The 19,618-nt window shown below is 40.8% G+C and overlaps 1 protein-coding gene across 3 annotated transcripts; it reads right to left on the bottom strand.

Moving 5' to 3' along the window:
- Positions 1–529: 529 nt before the first annotated feature.
- On the bottom strand, positions 530–19,124 carry erich3 (glutamate-rich 3). 3 transcript variants are annotated; one of them, XM_015355262.2, is made up of 16 exons: positions 18,875–19,124; positions 17,365–17,690; positions 15,169–15,262; positions 14,924–15,049; positions 14,491–14,562; positions 13,758–13,886; positions 11,833–11,994; positions 11,441–11,650; positions 10,793–10,970; positions 10,119–10,305; positions 9,597–9,862; positions 9,158–9,382; positions 8,457–8,990; positions 6,404–6,544; positions 3,264–6,200; positions 530–2,537 (listed from the first exon to the last, which is right to left on the bottom strand). In XM_015355262.2, exons 2-15 carry the CDS (start codon positions 17,391–17,393, stop codon positions 3,298–3,300), a joined length of 5,256 nt encoding a protein of 1,751 aa, XP_015210748.2. In that variant the 5' UTR covers positions 17,394–17,690; positions 18,875–19,124; the 3' UTR covers positions 530–2,537; positions 3,264–3,297. The 3 variants fall into 3 exon arrangements, with proteins under 3 accessions (XP_015210748.2, XP_015210750.2, XP_015210749.2); XM_015355264.2 differs by lacking the exon at positions 6,404–6,544; XM_015355263.2 differs by lacking the exon at positions 17,365–17,690.
- Positions 19,125–19,618: the final 494 nt, after the last annotated feature.

Below are 19,618 nucleotides of genomic sequence, written 5' to 3'. Positions count from 1 at the left end.
TCAGGCTCTTTATTGAACACAAATATAATTAAAAATCATATAGTTTTTATGCAGTATACAGTTTATTCAAAAAACATTATCTCACAATTTCTGAATAGCATTAGAATATAAATATGCTGAACACTTTCTGTACTTCCTGAGCAAGCTTGGTCAATATAAAGCACATTTTAAGCTGCAAAGCTTAGCTTGGTTTCTCGTGTGTTTTTTATTCTTGATAGTGCAAAAACAGCTGCACAAATCGCAAAATTGTGAGCAAGCACTGTCAGACTAGGGCTACATAAAGTCTGAATTTGTGTTCTTCAAAATGAAAAGCTTCAACAATTGGTACAAAACTGTTGCTTCTTTGATATGCTATTAAAAATATGTTAGTAATCTAAATTTGTAACACATTGGCAATTTGAAAAGTCAAAAATGAATAAAGTAATTTGTTCCTTACAAAGGAGGTTTTGCAGAAATCATTTTTTACAACTCCTTTTCAGTATCTTAACAGCTGTGTGTAAATGGTAGTGTTATGAAACATTGTCCCTTTTCTAATCCCTGCGCATAAACTACTGTGAAGAAAGAAATACACTCAAGGATTCACAATTCAAGGGAAAACATTTTCAAAATTCGGCATGCGTATTTCTTAAAATATTTGCTTAACGTGTGCTTGTGTAGTGTCGATATACATTTGTCATGTTGACATAGTTTGATCACTTATGACTTCAAAAGCTGAGCATGATTTTATTTAATATTTTTTCATATTCTGACGTACAACCTTTCTAATAATAAAAGCCACTGGTCTTTTGAGAGAAAAAATATTTTCACTGTATCATATCCTTCTGTCTTCAGAGTAAAATCAGGCATACACAAATACAAACATTTCTGTCTTCTCATTAGAGAAAAGTAAAGTGTCTAAATCAATGTATTGCACTGTGCTTTCTCATTTTTCATCTCTGGAGAGATGCACACAAAAAGTGCTTTTAAGTGCAAGCTTTGTTAAAGACTGGATTGGTGTGATCAAAGGAAAAACTTCTAATTTTTGCATTTTATGAATTCTGCATGATTGCGATGTGGCCACGACCAGTGGGTTTACTTCTTTCCCCTCGAATGGCGAGTCATTCATCGTCAGGGGTTTATTCTCCCTCGGAGGGTCAGTATGAATTATTTCTGTTCAATGAGCCAGGCTGTGCGGAGTATCCGCTTTCAAGAACCTGATGAAAGGTGAATTCCATAGCAGACGCTCTGAAGAGTGTGTACTTCACAGCCGATCACTAGAAAGACACCTAAGCAGGGGCAAAGTGTGACCAGCACCTATTACAGGAACTGCTAAATGGAGAGAACATATTACCACAAACATCACTGTTATTGATTGAGCCACTAGGAAGCCACACTATCACAGAAGGACAGCTGGATTGTTCTTTCACCTTCTTTAGCGAATGTATGTCATTCATTTATGCCAAGCTAGTTTGCTGCTGGTGTCGGAGGACCAGTAGGAGGTGCTCCTGCCCCGGACCAGAATTGTCAAACCAGTACCCCAGTAAGGTGGCTGGGGGTGGGTACTGTGCTGTAGGCAGCACCATCTTTCCGTTGGGATCTACTGCCTGCTGAGTGAGATTGATGACTACTTGGTCACTAGAGTTCTTCCTTAATTCGACTGATGAAGCCCTCCTTCACGTCTCTAGCTGTCCTGCTGCGCAGTGGGGCTGCTAGTGCATATTGGCTGTTGTCCGTCACCCAGGGAGTTGCTTCATCTTGTACGTCCTGCAGTGTCTAGACTGGAGGTGGTGGGGGGCTGGAAGAGTGGCAACATTGCAAGATCACAGGCACCCAGAAAGGCAAAGGGCCTCTTTTTCATGGCAGGTGAAGGACACCCCCACTTGCTCCAGCTCGAGGCACAAGGTCAGAGTTCGCTCATGCCATTTGACCTAGGCCCACTTGAACTGGCAGGCTCTTAGCTGCTGGCTTTATATAATGAGCAGCCAGGAGCCATTGCCAATGAAACATCTATCAGCTCAACACTGAAACCTGCAGTGGGAGTTAAGCTTCGCAGCCGGTATAAAGACTTCTACCTTAAATGGTGTTGCAGACATAAATACTGAAAAGCATTTTTACATTTAATTTGTTAAGGCTGATATCCCCATTTATATATATATAAAAATTATAGGCTTAAAATATTATTTTACCGAGTTTGAAATACTTTCTAAGATGGTTAAGTTATGGTCAAGGAGGTCTGTGATGTGTGACTGTTTTAATGGTGCACAGTCCTCAGTGAGCATCTTTTTTAAAGCAGTCTAAGTACAATACTCAAAGCTGGAGTTTTCTACAGCGCTTTTTGTGCTTACAGCATACTCCCTTTTCATGCAAAATGTCACACCTGTAGTGCCTAACCTCAAAGTACATTTGTTTGCAGTATTATGAGTTTTCAGGATTTGAAATGCCGTGGACATGGTGAGGCTGATTGGAGAAGCGGGGACTGACACACGGAAACATGCACATCAGGTGCCCGAGCCTTGCGATGCCTCTGCTTCAGAACCGAAACCACCTTCTTTGGGATCCTGAGAATTGAAAAAACAAATCACAAAAATTTTTAGTTTTTTCATTTATATTCTTTAGAGACCTTTTTATTATTTTGTCTGTTTAATTGAAAGCAATCCATACAAAGTTCTATGCCTTTAAATGCAGAAAGAGTAAAGTATCCCATCTGTCAATTACTTTCTTATTGAGCCTTGGGTGAATGCTGTCATGAACACATTCTATAAATACAGTAACAAGTGCTTTTGAGTATTAACATGAGTTCATAATCAGACAAAACAGTAACATTTGCATTCATTTGGTTTTAAATAGAATGTGCATGCTTTATAATGTTTTAAATGTTAACTTTATGTCTCTCAATGTTGAGATAATAAATACATACAGTATCAGGATGTGAGGATAACTACTATTCATGTTACTATAGTAGAATTTCAGATTAGACAAGTATTTGAAACTGTTACACTATGGTTCTAGTATTGTTGGTGAGGTACAGTTATAGCTTTGAAAAGTATATCTTCCAACATTAAAATATTATCTTACATTAATTTCATGCACAATGTCCTTTGACATATTACTCTTTCCCTTTTGGAAAAAAAATCAATTTACTATTTAAAGGATTGCTTTAGAGCAAGTGGTTTGAATTTTAAAAGTATGTTGGAGGATTTTGTCCTTATATTTAATGTGTATTTCACAACCCTCTTATTTGTATTCTCAGATGGAGATTTTCAACTAACCACAAGCCTATTTACCTGTGTGTCTATGGTGTGACGTTTCTGATTGTTCTTAAGCGGTGTGCGGATTTCTGTCACTTGCAGAGGCTGCCAATGAATTCACAGGAGGTTGTCCAGTCTCGGCATCCTGTAGTGAAAGTGGCTGCTCAGGAAGAAGTTGAGTTTCTCTTTCTTGTTCCATTCTGTCTGCTGCTTTTCTGTCACTGTCATCTTGGACAGCCACAGTCCCAAGATCTGGAGCTTCGGTTGTGTCCTCTTTGTTGTTCTGTGGTTCGGTGTGATTGCTGTCCTTCAGGTATTCTGGAGCAGTTTCTTCTGGTGTCTTCTGCTCCTCAGTCTTTTCTTTGGCAGGCTCAGCTTCCTCTGTAGCGTCTTCTTTGGCAGGAGAGCTCCCGATCACCAGCTCCTCAGTCACCGCTTCCAAATCAGGATCTCCTCGTGTTTTAGTCCACACTTGCTCTTCCTCGGCTACGCTTTCCACTTCAGCCTTGGATTCAGAGTCACTTCCAGGCTCCTTTACTGCGGTCTCATCCTCTGACTCAAAGCTTGCTTCTCCGGTCTCCACCTCAGACCTCGCAAGTGGAGGCGCTGACTTGGTCTCGGACTCTGCTTCTTCTGCTCCAGAAGCCTCAGCCTCTGGTGCCCGCTCCGTGATCTGCGAATGCAGGTCTTCCACCACCTTCGATCCGCCCTCCTCCTCTTCCCCTGCCTCCTCGTCGTGCTTGGGCTCCACTTCTTCTGCCTTGGCTGAAAAATCATCCTGTTCTGTTGCGTCTGTTGGCTCTGTGCTGCTTTGAAGCTGTGCTTGTTCTGTACACATTTCTGTTTCCACCTCTTCCGTTCTTGACTGAGTTCCCGAGTCTTCGCTCTCTGGTTCAGGGTCAATCTTATCATCGTTTCCTTTCCTCTGATGCTCTGAATCATTGTCCGGGGCCTCAGACTCTCCAGTTTCATTTCCTACAAGATCCTTAACACCAGCCCCTGCCTCATCTTTGTTAGCTTCGTCCTCCTTTGCAGTGTTGTCTCTCTTGTCTTCGGGGCCTGTGACGTTTTCAGCTTCTTTGTTTAAACTTTCCTCTTGTTCTAGCTCACTAGGCTCAGCTTGCACTTCTGCCTCATCAGCCATGCCCCCTCCCTCTCCTACCTCGGCCCCGGGCTCCTCTGTTTTTCCATCAGCCTCCAGCAAGTTCTCCTTGGCTTCACTTTCTTCTGCCTTTGCCTCTGCCTCATTCTGTTCTACACCATTTACCCCTCCTTCCGTAGCTTTATCTTCTGTCATATGTGCATCTGTGACCTCAGGCCTGGTCTCCCCTGTTTCTGGATGTTGTGTGTTAGTGCTCGACTCTGTTTCTCCTGCTACAGGCTCTGCTTCAGCGTCCTCTAATTTTACTGTCTCTCCAGTAGCTGTTTCCTCAGGTTCCTCTACCTCAGCTGTACTATCCACCTGTGTAATACTAGACTCTTCTGCTTTGATCTCTGGTTGCTCAATCTCAGGAGGTGCTTCTGATTCTGCGTTGATCTCTGACTGATCTTCTCTACTCTCGGTCACATCTTTTGCCTCGTTCTCACCTGCCTCTGCCTCCAGCCTTTCTGTTTTGATTTCAGAATCTTTTACTTCGCTTTCTGTAAGCTCTGCTGCAGCTTCAGTCTCCTCCTGCTTATCTGCAGTTTCCTGTACCTGAACGTCAGTTTCTGTTACATAACTTTCTTCTAATTCTGCTTGATCCTCAGCCTCTGTTTTAGTCTCAGTCTCTTCTTGCACAGCATCTGTCACACCTTGTTGTTGCTCTCCTTGCTTAACCTCAGTACCTTCTTCTATAATCTCATTCACCTTGTCTGTCTCTCCTACCCCAGCAATACTCTCTTTATCCTCATCCTTAGACTCCTCTGGCAAAGCTGTCACCTCCTCTGACATATCTGACTTCACATCTTCTCCTGCTTCCAGCGGTTTACATTCAGGGTCTTCTGCTTTTGACTCATTCAGCTCCTCCTCACAACCGGCCTCTGCCTCCTCTCCTGCAGCCTCACTCCCTGTGTTTACTTTGTCGTCTTCTCCTTCAGCCAGTGTTGCTTCTTTCTTACCCTCAGCTGCTTCTGCTCCTGGCTCCTCCTGGTCCTTACCTACCTCGCCCTGTTCCTGCTTGGCTCTGGCCTCTTCCTGTCCTGGGTCATCCTCTAATGCTTCTGTCTGGGCTTCAGCGTCTTCTGCTTGAGCCTCCTCGTCCTCTTCAGTCTCAGTGTCTCCCTCTGCAGGGCTATCGTCTACACCTTCAGCCATCATTACTGGCCCTTCTGCCTCAGTGTCTGACCATTCCTCTTCTGCCTCTGTCTCATTTGCTACACTGTTGGTTTCCATCTCTTCTTTTCCTACGGCATTGTTTTCTGCCTCAGCTTCGATCTCTATTGCTTTGGCTTGTATCTCATTTGCTGTCTGTTCCAAATTTGCTTCAGAGTCTTCCACCTCACCCTCAGTCTCTTCTTTCTCAGCAGTTTGCTCTGTTTCCACCTCGGTCTGTGCTGTAACAGTACCTGTCTCAGGCATAGCGTTTTCAGCTTCAGCCTGTTCAATGTCTGTTGTAGTGTCTTCAGGTTTGTCATCTTTAGCTTCAGTTTCTTCATTGTCTGCTATGGCCTCAGCCTCTTTTACCTTGTCCTCCATCTCTTCGGCACCGTTTCCTCTGTCCCCTGCCCGTTCCTCAGCCTCTTTGATTTCAGATCCTAGTTCTTCTGTCTGAGCCTCGCCAGTTTCTAACTCAGTCTCTAAGTCTTTTCCCTCAGTCTCAGGCTCAGCATCCTCTGCTTTGGAATAAGGCTCCAGCACGTCTCTTGTCTCTGGCTTTTCCTCATGCTTTAAACCGGCCTCTTCCTCAGCTGTTTGCATAGGGTCTTCTTTTTCCTCTTGTATGCCTGCAGCCTGCTTCAGTGAAAAAGCAATGGCATCCTCTGCTTCAACACCTAGAACCAAGATTGGGAAGTCAGGAAAAGGAACAGTTCAGTTGCAACATGATTTCTGGGAAAAAGCCAACACTAAATCAGGTATGTATTATAACAAGATACACACCAGCTTTATAGATAGTAACTTTGTCAAGATCTGTGAATAGTAAAAATATGCCATTACTCAGGACCAAAACAAAGCCAATGGAAAGCAGTCACTGTACCACTGAAACCCTGATCCACAGTTTGTTCTGCAATGGAAGTGTCCTCCTCTTCATCGGTGCTGGAGTCGCTTGGTTCTGGCTCAGAACTGCAGCTTGCCTGGTTCATTATCGCTTCAGCCAGTTTCTTCTGAACTGACTTGGCTTTTTTTATTTAAAAAATGCACAGAAACAGAAAAGCAGACAAACAGACCATGAACTTTACCATAAACTTTACCATGAACTCGCATGTGTACCAGCTCCTATTGCACAGCATAAATGTACAGAAAAGGCACAGAATGTATCCGATTATGTGATTTAACGACTTCTGTATTTCTCACGTTTATTATATTAATATATAGTATCACAGTTAATGCACTGATTATTTATGTCTTACGTGCCATCATTAATAAAATAACAATGTGGGAAAAGAAAGTCATTTACTTGGAAGAGATTTATTAAAGGGCAAACTTACAATTTTTAAAAGTAGAGAAAAAAAATTCCACATTTTTCACGTGCACTATAGGAAATTAAATTGGTTACATATAATGATCTATGAATATTTACAAATCAGAGGTGAATAATAATGTGTTCCATTTGGGTCCACATGACACAAATATATATATATATTTCCGTTCTGGAATCAGTCCAGTAAAGACCAACCGGGTACATTCCTGGATGAAAAGAAATATCTTACACTGACAGGTTAAAAGAACTGAACCCTTTTAGTCTCGAGCCAAGAAGACTATGTGAGAACCTGATTAAGGTATTCAGAATCCTGAAAGGCACTGACAAAGTCAACCTGGTGAACTTCTCCAGAATGAGCAGTGAAACGCAAACAATAAGCCACAAAGCAAAATAAAAACACAAAATGAGTGAGTGCATTCCAGATGGAGAACCCGTGCACTTCTTTACAATGGTGTGGTGGGAGTCTGGAACAAGCTACAGTGACAGACAATGCTATTGCCTCTTCTAGGATTCCTGGATACAGTATATAAGCTACTTAAAACCTGTTTGCAGAGACTCTCATATTCATGTACTTTTTGTGAACAACAAACATCGGGGGTTTTCAGTCATAGGCAGACAATGCATGTCTCAGAAACAATAAAACAAAAATGAAAATCGAATGAGCTGAGGTTTGCACATTCAGAGGGAATGCGCCCACTGAACTGCTTGTCAAAAGTTGGATACATTTAAGTGAATCACCACTGGCAGACTACAGTTTTTTTTAAGTTATATGAAGACAATAAGCTCACAGGAAGATTAATCCAGACACCCACACATTTTTGTTTAAAGAAGCATTTCCTAAATCAAGTTGCTTTTAATTTCCAATTCGTTCTCAGGATCTTTGTCTTACTGATTCTGAAACAGTCCCCTGGACTGAGCCAGTCTTTACCCCTTAGGGTTTTATACACTTAAGAGACGCAAAACTTGAATTTTAATCATCCACAGCAATATTCTGAATCAATATAAAACAAAACTTTGGAATAGATACAATTTTTAAGTGTTTTCTGAATTACAGTCTTCTTTTGATTTTTAAGTACAGCACAGCAAACAACCAAAAAATAAGAAAACAAAACAAATGCACAGCACACAGCACAGTATTTTCAGTATTGCAAAATTATACTGTACCACTATTACTTGACTCAGTCTGCCAAATTTATATAATGATATGAGAATGGAACGTCCAATAAATAAATCTAATCCAAAATCCAATCCATCACTCATAAGTCATATTAATTTTGTTAGTCAAATCAGAGGCCCAAACCAATATCTGTAATTATATTCTGTGCCCTATTATAACAGACTGAAGGCTCAACCTGAAAATACTGACATCACAAAAAAAGTAAAAGCAAAACACAAAAACATCCAGGCTTTACATTAATGAAGAAGAAGCTAAGCTATTAACATGCTTAAATGATTTTTTTTTATTCTAATACATTGATATTCATTTTAAAAACATGCATGAAAAACCACAGGTGCAGATCAAACCCAATTACAGCACACAGAAGTATAAGAACTTAAAATCTGGAAACACGGACTTCAGGGCACAGCTCTGAAGAGCTGGGATACTCACCCCTACCCAACTCTATGTCACCACCAGGCCCTTCAGAGAGTTCTTCACTTAGTGCATCAGTCTTATTATCTTTAGTGGGAAGGCCAGCATTCTCTTCCTTCCCCTGTGTAAGACTGTCTTCTTCTGTCCTGCATGGCTCAGTGCTGTCCCTTTCGTCGTTTTCTTTCTTTTCCACCCCCTTCTTGGGACCTTCCTGATCTGCAGCGTCCTTGCTCCCCATCTCTTCCGATTTTGGGGTTTCTGCCCCGGCCTGGGTATTTCCTGCCTCCTCTGCTTCAATGACCTCCTCAGGAGGGTCCTGCTCTTTGTCACCACCAGCTAACTCTTCATCCAGCTGTGGCTGCTCCTCCAGCTCCTGGGCAGCCTCAGAATCAGCTCTGGGTTCAGAGCTTGATGTGAAATGGGAGGAATCCTTGATTTCTTCATCTTCCACTTCTTCTTTAACCTCCTCTTTCTCGCTCTCAGACTCCTCCTTGCTGCTGCTGGAGGAAAACAAAGCGCTTCTAGAGGAAACCGAGGATTGTTTTCTATTCCCTGCAAAGGAGAAGATGCATCTGTGAGAATGGGTGTTTTAGAGTGGGGTGTCCATAAATTCCTCCCATGCCAGCAATGTGAACAACATTCTCATTACAGCTCTTTGATTTAAAGCAACAAGGATTTGTTATTTTTCTGGGCCTTTGTGCCTTAAAATGTTCCCTCACCTGACTTCTCAACCTCTTCAAACTCACTGTCAGTGTATCCTTCTTTCTCATCTCCGTCACTGTCCAGAAGATCCGTCTCTTTGTCCTCTGTCCTGCATGTGTTGGAATCCCTTTCGTCATCGGATCCTGAATGCGATTTCGCCACCACAACACTGGCCTCTGATTTCATCTCTTCTTTTTCTTCATCAGGCTTCTCATCATCTCCTTCAAAATCCTCCTCATAATCTACAGAAAGAGAAAATGACCATTTTCAATACCCTTTATTTTAAAAAGACAGGCCAATCATACACACAAAACATCCAATATTGTAAGTTTCAGAAATGCATCTGGGTTTTTAGTTGAGCTTTTAAAATATTATGTGTCTGATTAAAGAAAAAGAATGACAAAATTTATATCTGGGAAATGTGTAGCAAATTTAATGCAAATTTTTTTACCCTACCATCTGTGGGTTTTTCTTGTTTTTCTTCGTTCTCTTTGGGCATCTCCTCTTGAGTTTCTGTTTCCATGGGCTCATCGCCTTCAGCCTCCTCCTTAGAGGCCTCATCGGCTGATGTGTGTTCCTCCTTAATATGTTCTCCGTCATCCTCTCTATTCTCCTCCGTCATCTTGACTGACCCCTCAATGGAGCCCTCTTTCTCTGTGTCCTCCTTTATCCTTTTAAGAGGGGGAGTAGGTTTCTTATCTAAGCCCAAGGCAATGATGCATCTGAGGTCAAAGAGCAAGACCAGAGAATGAGATGCAATGCTCTGATCATGCATATGCACCATCCCAGAACTACAGTGCAAACCACCTGTTCCTGTGAAGTACAGCTATAACTGAAGAAAGGAGCAATTATTTTGAAAATAATTCAGAGAGGGCTAACGTGAATATAATGCAGTAAGCCTTGTTCAGGAAAGATACTTTTCAGGCTGTCCATCTTTGATTGCAACCTGTTTTTATCACACTAATGCAAAGCTCTTACTTGTAGCACGGAGAAGCCCCATCAACACTGACAAAGCCAAAATGTCCATGTTTTCCACCCAGTCGGGATCCTTTCCGATGTTTAAATTCACAGCAGGAGCTCAGTCTGTCGACTTGCATCCCATTCAGGAAGAAGGTAAGACTGAATGGAAAACCACAGTGGCGCCTGGAGACAAACTGAAATGTTTCTGTAGGAGGTGAGGGAACCATTAGCCTCTCAGCACAGTACTTCAGTCTAATTAAACACATAAACTATCACATCTGCTCTTAGATTTTACAGTACCTAACCCTGTCACCCTGGTGCCTGGAATGTCTGTGACGTCCCTTGAAGCTGTGGACTATCTGATGTTTTGTCTAAGCCAATACTCATTTTGAAAAGGTTAATGACTATTAGTTCTGCTTTCTGTAAGTAATGAGTATGTGTTACTGAAAAAGAAAACTGAATATGACTTACAAATGAGGTTTTTGCCACAAAAATAAATATCTCATATTAATGAGATAATTCATAATGTCTTATGAATTTAAAACAGTAGTTACAAAGGTTGAAAAAACAGAAGCCATTCTTATGCAGGACATACATAAGATAGACGTTAGTGTCACATTTTAGTGTCTTGATAAACTTGCACATTCTTTAACATGGCTGACGAAACACAATCTGTTGACTAATCTACTGACCTCCTTCCAGAAGTTTTCCTTTGTAAACACAGAGATTTTCTCCACCACAGTGCTGCTGGAATACTTTCACCTCATCCCTTAAGTCCATGTTATCATGAGACAAATGAACAGTCTTTCCACAGTAGATCATAGTGATGGAAACATTGCTGTGCGCGGATGTCTTATGGACTTTGATGTCCTGCACATAAAAATGGACTGCATTGTAAACCAAATAAAATGTTGATTGTAATTCAACAGTGTGTAAAGTAATTGGAAAATGTACAGTATGTGAAAAAGAAGTAGTGTTCATGGGAGACTTCTACTTTGCTCACACAGACTAAGAAACACCTACAGCAACATCAGCACCACAAACAGAAATCTTAGACATGGTTAATGGCAGTTTGTCAGAGCAGTTTTTCTTTTAGGAAAAAGAAAACTTAGCAAAGACAGAGTGACACAAAAAGAGGCGAGTGAACCATTATGGAACTGTGATCACAATGTAGCGTGCTTTGAAGTATGTAGCGCAAACCACATAAAATATTTATATCGCTGCCCCCCCCAAAAAAAGATGCATTACTTTAAAAGCTGACCTCTGAAAAATGCTTTTATTAAAACCCAGAGCAGACAGAAAGGTATAATTGTATTAGACTTAATAACTTCTGCATTTACCTTTGTTGCTCCAAATACATTTGGGGCAGTAGTGGGCCGCAGTCTTCTGCCTCTTGTCGTCCCGTTAGGAGTTCCTTTAAAACTCCTCTCGTTTCTCTTTGTGGGGGGTGGGACTGGGGTGATATAATTATTAATGACTGGAAGACGGTAAGGGGATATGCCACTGTTAAGGTCTGTCAGGGTTAAATGTCTCCCGGTATCTCTGTCCAGCTGGAATATAATATGGTAAGAATCAATCATCTCAGGTTTAAAATAATTAAACCAGCTTTGTCTTCCAAAACAAGCCCAATAAATGCCGCTCTTTCACAAGGCGATCGCTGCCTGTGAACATGCTAATGTAAGACTAGGAACGCGCGACAGAAGGGCTCTTGTCAGCCGAGTCCTGGCCTCACCGTGTAGTGGAAGTGCTGCTCGTTGTCTTCGGAGAAGCTGCTGTGCTTGTAGGCAGGAGAGGGCCGCCTGATTGAGGCCTGGGGGGTGTGGCTGTGCAGGGGCTGCAGTCGGACAGGCCTCTGCATCTTCCCCGGCGCCGTGTTGGGGCGCGATGAGTTCGGCTGCGAGGTGAGCGAGAGAACAGTACGGGGTGACTTTGCTGCTCATACACCCCCACCTCTCGCGATCTCGCAGCTAATGAAGCTCAGCGCAGACACGTGCAGGTCTTCACGCGCAGGTAGCAAAAAAACAAACTAGAAACACATCTTAAACACTAAAGCCACTTACGAAAAAGACTTAGGTGCTCATGTTGGCAGATCATTGACATTTTCTAGACAATGTGGGGAAGCAATTTAAAGGCAAACAAAATGTTAGGGTATATAGATAAAACCAAAGAATTTAAAACCGCAAGCCCCTCCCCCACCTTTTCCATATAGAAAGATGGAAAAGGTTTTGTTTCTCTGGAATCAGTCCACAGAAGAGCAACAAGATACATTTCAGGGCTTAAGGGAAATATCCTATGCTGACTGGATGAAGGAACTGAAAGTTCATCAGAGTAGACCTATTATAAAGTCCTTTCAAACGCACAGAAAAAGGTCAGCCCAGCAAACCTTTTCACGATGAACAGTGGAACATTAAAAAGAGCACAAGTGGAGCCTATGTGGAAATGCATTTACAACCGAGAGGAGGAGGCACTTCTTCACAGAAAGACTTGTAGGAACAAGCTACCCAGCCACGTGGTTGAAGATACCATGGTTTCATCCAGGAAAAGGCTGGAAGAGATCTTTGGTTCAGTTAGCTACTGACTGCCAAACAGGCCAGATGGACTGAATGGCCTAGTCTCGCTTGTAATCTTTCTTATGTTGATTTGAAATCCATAAGGTGCTGAAGAAAGACACAAAAACAAACAGTAGCAGTTCAAAACGCTCTCAAGAGGCTGCATCAGTCCTGTTGTTGCTTCATTTTTCAGATAAGAGTAGGATGTTGCCATGTACTTCAGGCTTTGTGGGCAAAAACATATTCCTACTTGTCTCCATTCAGATGCGTGTACACTTGTTTTACAACTCCTATCTCACTAACACTGCCTTGTGAAGGCATGCCTTAACACATTCTGGTTAGGTTTGTTAAGACAGGGAAAGGTTTATGAGAAAATAAAACATTTTACCGCTAAGACATCCTAGTAAAAAGAAAGAAAGATCAAATACAAGTATTTAGTACGTTTTTAAAAACTAAAAATCATGCATGGACAAACTGCACTGAATGCTTGAAAAACTATGTACCTGCTTTTAGCTAAATCTGCTTTTTTCCTTGTAAATACAATGATGGCAAAAGGCTCAGCAGACACTCAAGTGGAGCTTACATCCACACCTGTTCTGAAAGGATAATTTAAACAACCTAGCAACTATCTCCTTAAGTTAGCAAAAAATGCAAACAAACAATAATTCAGATCAGTTCAGTTACTGTTGACATATCCTTTCTGTTACAGTATTAAACAGTGTAAAATAACTGATAGTGAAACAATGTTGAGCAATGTAAGCACAGTGTAATCTCCATCAACACACTGCAAAACGCTCAAAGCAATTAAGGTATTACAGATAGATTACAGAACCATATTAGCTCTTCAGATTAAAGAGTGTGAATAATGTGTCAATTATGTTATTATAACAAGCTCTTGAGTTCTTGCCTCCTGCTGCTTTTGGAAAAAAGAAATAGTCAAAGTAAGAGCAGTCTTCCATTTGAAAGTCATTTTATTTTTTGGAGCACTGCAACACATACACAGTAGTTCAAACCGTGATGACTCCATAACAGAAGCTAGCTTGCGTACAAGTCAATCTCTCTGCTGTTTGGAGTCATGGTTAGATCACCCGTGCAGGAAATCACTTACAGATTCTGAGGACTCGGAGTGCTCTTTGTCTGGCCCAGAGTGCTGAGTGTGCCCGTTTCTGAGTCCTGTGGGAGGCCGTGGAGACAGGATAGGAACAATGTCTTCGTCATATCTCTTGGAGCGCTCCACCTGAAATGGAGAACGCCCTTAACTGCACTCTTCTTTCATTTATCCAAAATGAAGCACAGAGCTCAACCATTTTTGTAAAATAAGGCCTAATTTCAGGACAGCCATAACAGCATGAAAACCGTTGCAAATGCGAGGAGGCCATATGGCTCAGCTAGCCTTTTTGGTAGTTGGGAGTCATTGATCTGAGGGTCTCACCCAACAGTTTCTTGAAAGGGTATTCGCTTCAACAACATGGCTGGGTAGCTTGTTCCAGACTCCCACAGCATTGAGGATGTCAAAACCTTCACTTTGATATGTTAATTTAGGAGTTACTGTAAAACAACTACCATTCTTTGGTTCTGTAATATTAAATAGAAAAAAGCAAATAAGTACCTACTCTTCCAAAAATTCCTGTCTGGCAGACATTTGCTTTTAGAAACATTATAGAAGTGCCAGGAAGAACAGCTTCAGTGGAGATGTTATTTTTCCAGCCAAAAAATTAATACCTCTGCCTCTAATTTTTCTTACACTTTTTTATTTATTTTTTTAGAATTTTTGGATTTATAAAATACGAAAGAAAACTGAAATACAAAAGAAATCTGAATTTTCTAAAAATAAAAATTACCTTAATTCTCTGTACACGTTCTTTCCGTGCAAAATCCTCCAGTTTCCTTTTGATGTCTATTTGATGGTGCCTCTGATTAACAGTAAAAATGGAATTTAATACACTCATAAACGGCAATGGAGATTACTGAACAGATCCGTATGGACAAATAACACAATTGACTTTCTAAACCTTGAGCTATAAAGTGCAGCCAAATGCCAAGATGCACCCAGCCTCTAACTCTTAGATGGGAACATTTTGATGCATTTGCTTTCTCAAATGAAAAATATATGTATTCAACACAATCTAAACAGAAAGAAAGCCAAAACTCAATTAAATAACCAAGAATGCTATGTGGTGCAGTATGTATTTTTAGGTTGAGTTATTTATTTAGAAACATCAACGCAATTTATAATGTGATTTGAAAGTAGATCCTAACATCTTTTCACTGTACCTCCATGTCCAGGACCTTGTGGAAGATGGCTTGGGCCAGGCATTCTCTCACAAATTTTTGGTGATCTTTCCGGATAAGGTTATGTCTGTACTCTTTGTCCGGCACAATTCTTCCATTTCGTGTGATCTAGTGCCATAAAGTTCAAAACATTTTATTTCATATAATAAACTACGTTCCTGGAGACCAATCTTGACTGAGACAGGAAAACGCACATCAGAGGATGTTTATCTATCATGCACACATACCAGCCCTGCTCTGTGAAGATGTCTTCTTATCCTGGTGTTGCTGAAGTAACCAGCGAGGTGTTTATCTGTGAGACTATTGTACGCAGCGATTGGTCTAGATATCAAATAACAAAAGACCAGAGATTAAGTCCTAGAAAGTTCTTACAGAAACACAAGACAAAGACACGGTTCTGAAAAGTACTTCATCTTCGTAAATATGTAAAAACATACAGTAGAAAAAATTGTATTGACATGAGTAAATCAATTAAGAACAGTAGACATTTTTTTACCTCACTCGTGATACTTTTGCCAAGTACTGATTATTTTTAAAACCACCTTTTCAATGGACAGGTGAGTTGAAGTTACAATCAAGTTATAACATACAACTGGAAGTTTCTGCCAATAAACTTTAATTAAGATGTCACATTTATACCCTTTTGAAACTACTAGGACTGTGTTTCTACCTGATATGAAGCAACCCATTACCATACAGTACCTTCCAAACAAAGGTAAAATATTTTACTAATCCGTTTCCATAATTGTGCATGTCAAAGATTAACCTGGTTCTGAAGCTTTTTCATGCTTACCAAATATAGGCCTCTTCCTTGCAAGGTTTGTCAGAAACAGTAAAAAACACCTGAGCATGTCTGTGCATGCTTATTGTAAGTATTCCAACCCCAAATCTAAGGGTACTTTTGACTCTAACCCTTAACCACAATCCTGGTTTCACACATTTACAATTAAATACATGAGAGCACAGATTCCTTTGCTTAAAAAACTGTCAATATTTATGATATTTCATCATCTTGCGTTTTGCAATGTTTAATGTGTGCTGAAAAGCAAACCACACAGACCAGCTCATTAGTCCCAAAAATTAATTTCTTCCTAATATGAAAAGTAATCTCTTACACATACAGTTTGTAAGTCTTAACAGATTACTTTCCCCAGCCACTGTTCAGTTCTGGCTGCCATTGAAACACTAACGTCTACAGCCTGGAAAGTGAGCTTGAATGGGCTGAAGAACATAATGCATCAGGGTAATCCACTCCATGTGAAAAAAGGCTCAATCTTAAACTGGCTTGTTCATCATTTTTTCCTTGGAATGCTTGTTGCAGCTACCTGTACACTGTCCTCCAAAAGTATTGGGGAAGCAAGATCTAAATAGCTTTTTTTTTGTATGTATGACCATTTACAACATGCGTTTCATTTCTGTATGTTTTCATGCATAATTTTGATCGTATTTGAACACAAACATACTTTCCAGGGACACATTAACTACTGTACATATCGCTTTGAGGTAATAACTGCAAGTTATTGTGACCCATGGCCCCCTGCTTTTTAAAGACCAAGTAATTTACAATAGATTTGCTGCAGCCAGTTTCAGTTCTTGCCTATACTTGGAGTGTTTTAACTTGGTTTTTTTCTATTAACTCCTTGGCTATATGTTCTGGGTCGTTATCATGTAGCAACATTGAATAAGTATATAAGCATACTCTTCAACATAAGCAGACAAATTATTTCTCTAGAACGTCAGAATTCATTTTTCTACTGAGATTATTATTTGCTCAATGAACAAAGATTTGTGAGCCAGTTCCAGAGGTGGTGACCGTATAACACATTTATCTGTCCCATTACTTCTGGGGGACAATTTACTGTATAACGGTGCTTGTGTTGTTGACCTGAGAAACCTATTCTGAATATATTCCTGGTGTCCTTTAGAACAACTTTAAGCTCTGCCACTGTCAAATACTGTAATCTTTTAGCATACGTTCATGGTGTGTGACCTTTCTCTGTGGGATACACAGAAACACAGTAAGAGCCATTGACAACTACAAAAATATTCCCTGTAAAGAAACAATGTTGCACTAGGTAGTTTTAAAATGTAATAGTTCTAAAGGTTTTTTTATATCAAACACAAAATATTCAGTATTTGAATAATGAGTAGAAAAAGCATCTAACTTCCATTCTGTAATTCACTTTATTTTGTGGTGTGCTGTTCATAACTTGACCTGATCTAAAGTGGTGTCTTTCTAAACATACACGTAAAACACTTTTTATATTCCCCCTCAAATGCGATTGCTTTGCTTGGTGTTGTCTGCTGATTTTTAAAACTCCGCCAGAGAGAACTCTGTGGCTCATGTAAGTGTGAACCGGCCTGGAAACAACAGGGGAGAAACACAGATTAATACTTGCCCTTCCTTCCTCTTGATGCCTTACCCTGAGAAACCCTTGTTTTTTTTGCTCATCTTTTCAGCCTGCTGTTGAGGTTATTGTTCCAGGTTTTACGACTGCTGGTTGTGTAACTTGGCAACGAAAACACTGTGTATTTGCAGCTAGTCTACAATACAGGGCAGAGATCTTCGGTGAGTTATCGTTTCAGACTCCCTCCCTGAGCCCCGCAGTTGTAGTGCAGACAACAGGATCTCCAGAACAATTATGTCAAGTATACGATTACTGTATCAGATAACTTGTTCGGTATTGGTGAAGATGGAAAGGACATTTAACCCAGGTGCCCGGTGTGTTTTATATCTTCATTTCCCTTCCTGTGCACATCAAACAGGAACAAAACATTTCAAATTAAATTCACAAGAGAGATGGAGAGCAAAAGTACCACAAAGAACAAGGGTTCAGGGGATGGGGTGGGGAAGGGGGTAGTTATTGGAGCTTTTCGAGCTTAAAGAAATAGTTAAACCATAACGTTACCAAGCAGATAATGGTTGATGCAAAAAAAAAACATGATTCTCAAATGTTAAGATTTTTAAAGTGTTTTTCTCAATTATCTGTGATAGATAAAAAAATGCATGAAGTATTTTATGTTTCACCTAAACAAGAAGGTGCTGGTCTAAAAACATGCTGTATATTCAAGTCACTTGGTCTCATAGTTCCAAAATACAACCCTTAGGGGAAATCCTTTTAGGATTGACTATACATTCCAAGTAACTTTATATAATAAACGGTTTTCATCGAAGGCATTGTAAATGATTGTTGGAGTCAGCCTGTCCTATCCACCTTAATACTTAAGCCTTCTTCACATAAAGTACTGAAATCACAAAACGTCGACACAGCATATGCGACACTTTGATATATAAGAAACAGTTTCCAAAGAGAACATCAGACCATCGAAACGACGAAACGTTGTATTTTTCGTCTTTGTAGTTATTTATTTAAACGAGTTTTGCTGCTCGCCTGCTGACAGTTCCCCCACTCATACAATTAGTAAGTTAAATATTCGCCTGAATATGAGAACTAACAATAATATGTACAGTAATTAAAAGAGACGTTATTTCAAAACATTAATCCTATTTGCTCCATTACCTTCAAATCTGTGCTAATACTTATCTCGATACTTGTGCAAATTCTGAATAGAACAATCGGGTACTTATTACAATTCAGGGACCTTTTTTTATCGTCTTGCATTGCAAAAGCTCGCAGTTAAATCAGGGCGCTTGCATGACAGAATTCCCTTAGCTGTGCATCAGGACACCCCAATTAACACGCCATGCAACCCCCGTCCTCTCCGGTGGTTACCAGAAAAAAACCGAAAGCTCATGCACGTTCATCCTCATCACCCATAAACCCAGAGACATCATATCAATGTTAATATGATAATCGACCTCACATATCTCATATTGAACTCATTTGAAAGCAATGACGGCAGCACACCATGTTTAACTGACTACGAGCCGCCCCCACCAAACTATTGCAGAACTCAGTATTGCCATCTTACCCAGGGTTGAGGTGACTCATGATTTCGGCAGGTGGTTCCCTTTAATTCGTAGGAGCAGGAGAGGCGGTTCTGCCCCGCTTTCTAATTACAAGCCTTAAAATCGCCTGTAGCACATGCTCAAGTGAGCAGACCATATAATGGTCTCCCTAAAATACCTATCTTTCCTGATCTCCTCTCACGCCATCAGGCTCTCTCGTCTGCACTAACAGCTCGCATCCAAGCACTTTTTTCCCTTTTCAGAACTGATGACATCCCCCGTTGCTAAGGAAAACCACGTGACGATGCTTTCGAAGAGGCGGGACTGCGAGCGACCTACCCAATGGCATTCTCCCCTTTCAACATAAACCCCGCCTTCTCTACCACGCCGGCAGCCGATTGGATGTTTGCGGATGCCTCTCAACCTCCTGCCAGTGAGAACACTTTCACTCCGTTTTATCCTGGTGTGATTCAACGCTTCTCTGAAGTGATTGACGACAGATTGCAGCCACTTTTCCACGTCTCCTCATCAATCTGATCTCATACCAATGCGAAGGGTTTTATTTATAAAATGGTGATGCTGACAAATGCTTCTAAGTAGGCAAAACGTTTGGGAATTTCAAGTGTCGTTTCCAGGCTTAGGATGCGAGGAAACGTGCTCGCTTAGGTTTAATGCACACTCTGAAGTTTCGAAGTAAGTGCGCAATGAAGCACTCAACAGGCCTGCGGATAAAAAATATTTGCACACGATCTCCTGAACAAAGAAGC

Source organism: Lepisosteus oculatus, chromosome 9, assembly GCF_040954835.1.
Source record: "Lepisosteus oculatus isolate fLepOcu1 chromosome 9, fLepOcu1.hap2, whole genome shotgun sequence".
Taxonomy (NCBI): Eukaryota; Metazoa; Chordata; class Actinopteri; order Semionotiformes; family Lepisosteidae; genus Lepisosteus; species Lepisosteus oculatus.
Note: the sequence above shows the minus strand (reverse complement) of the source record. Positions and strands in the feature narration are given on the sequence as shown.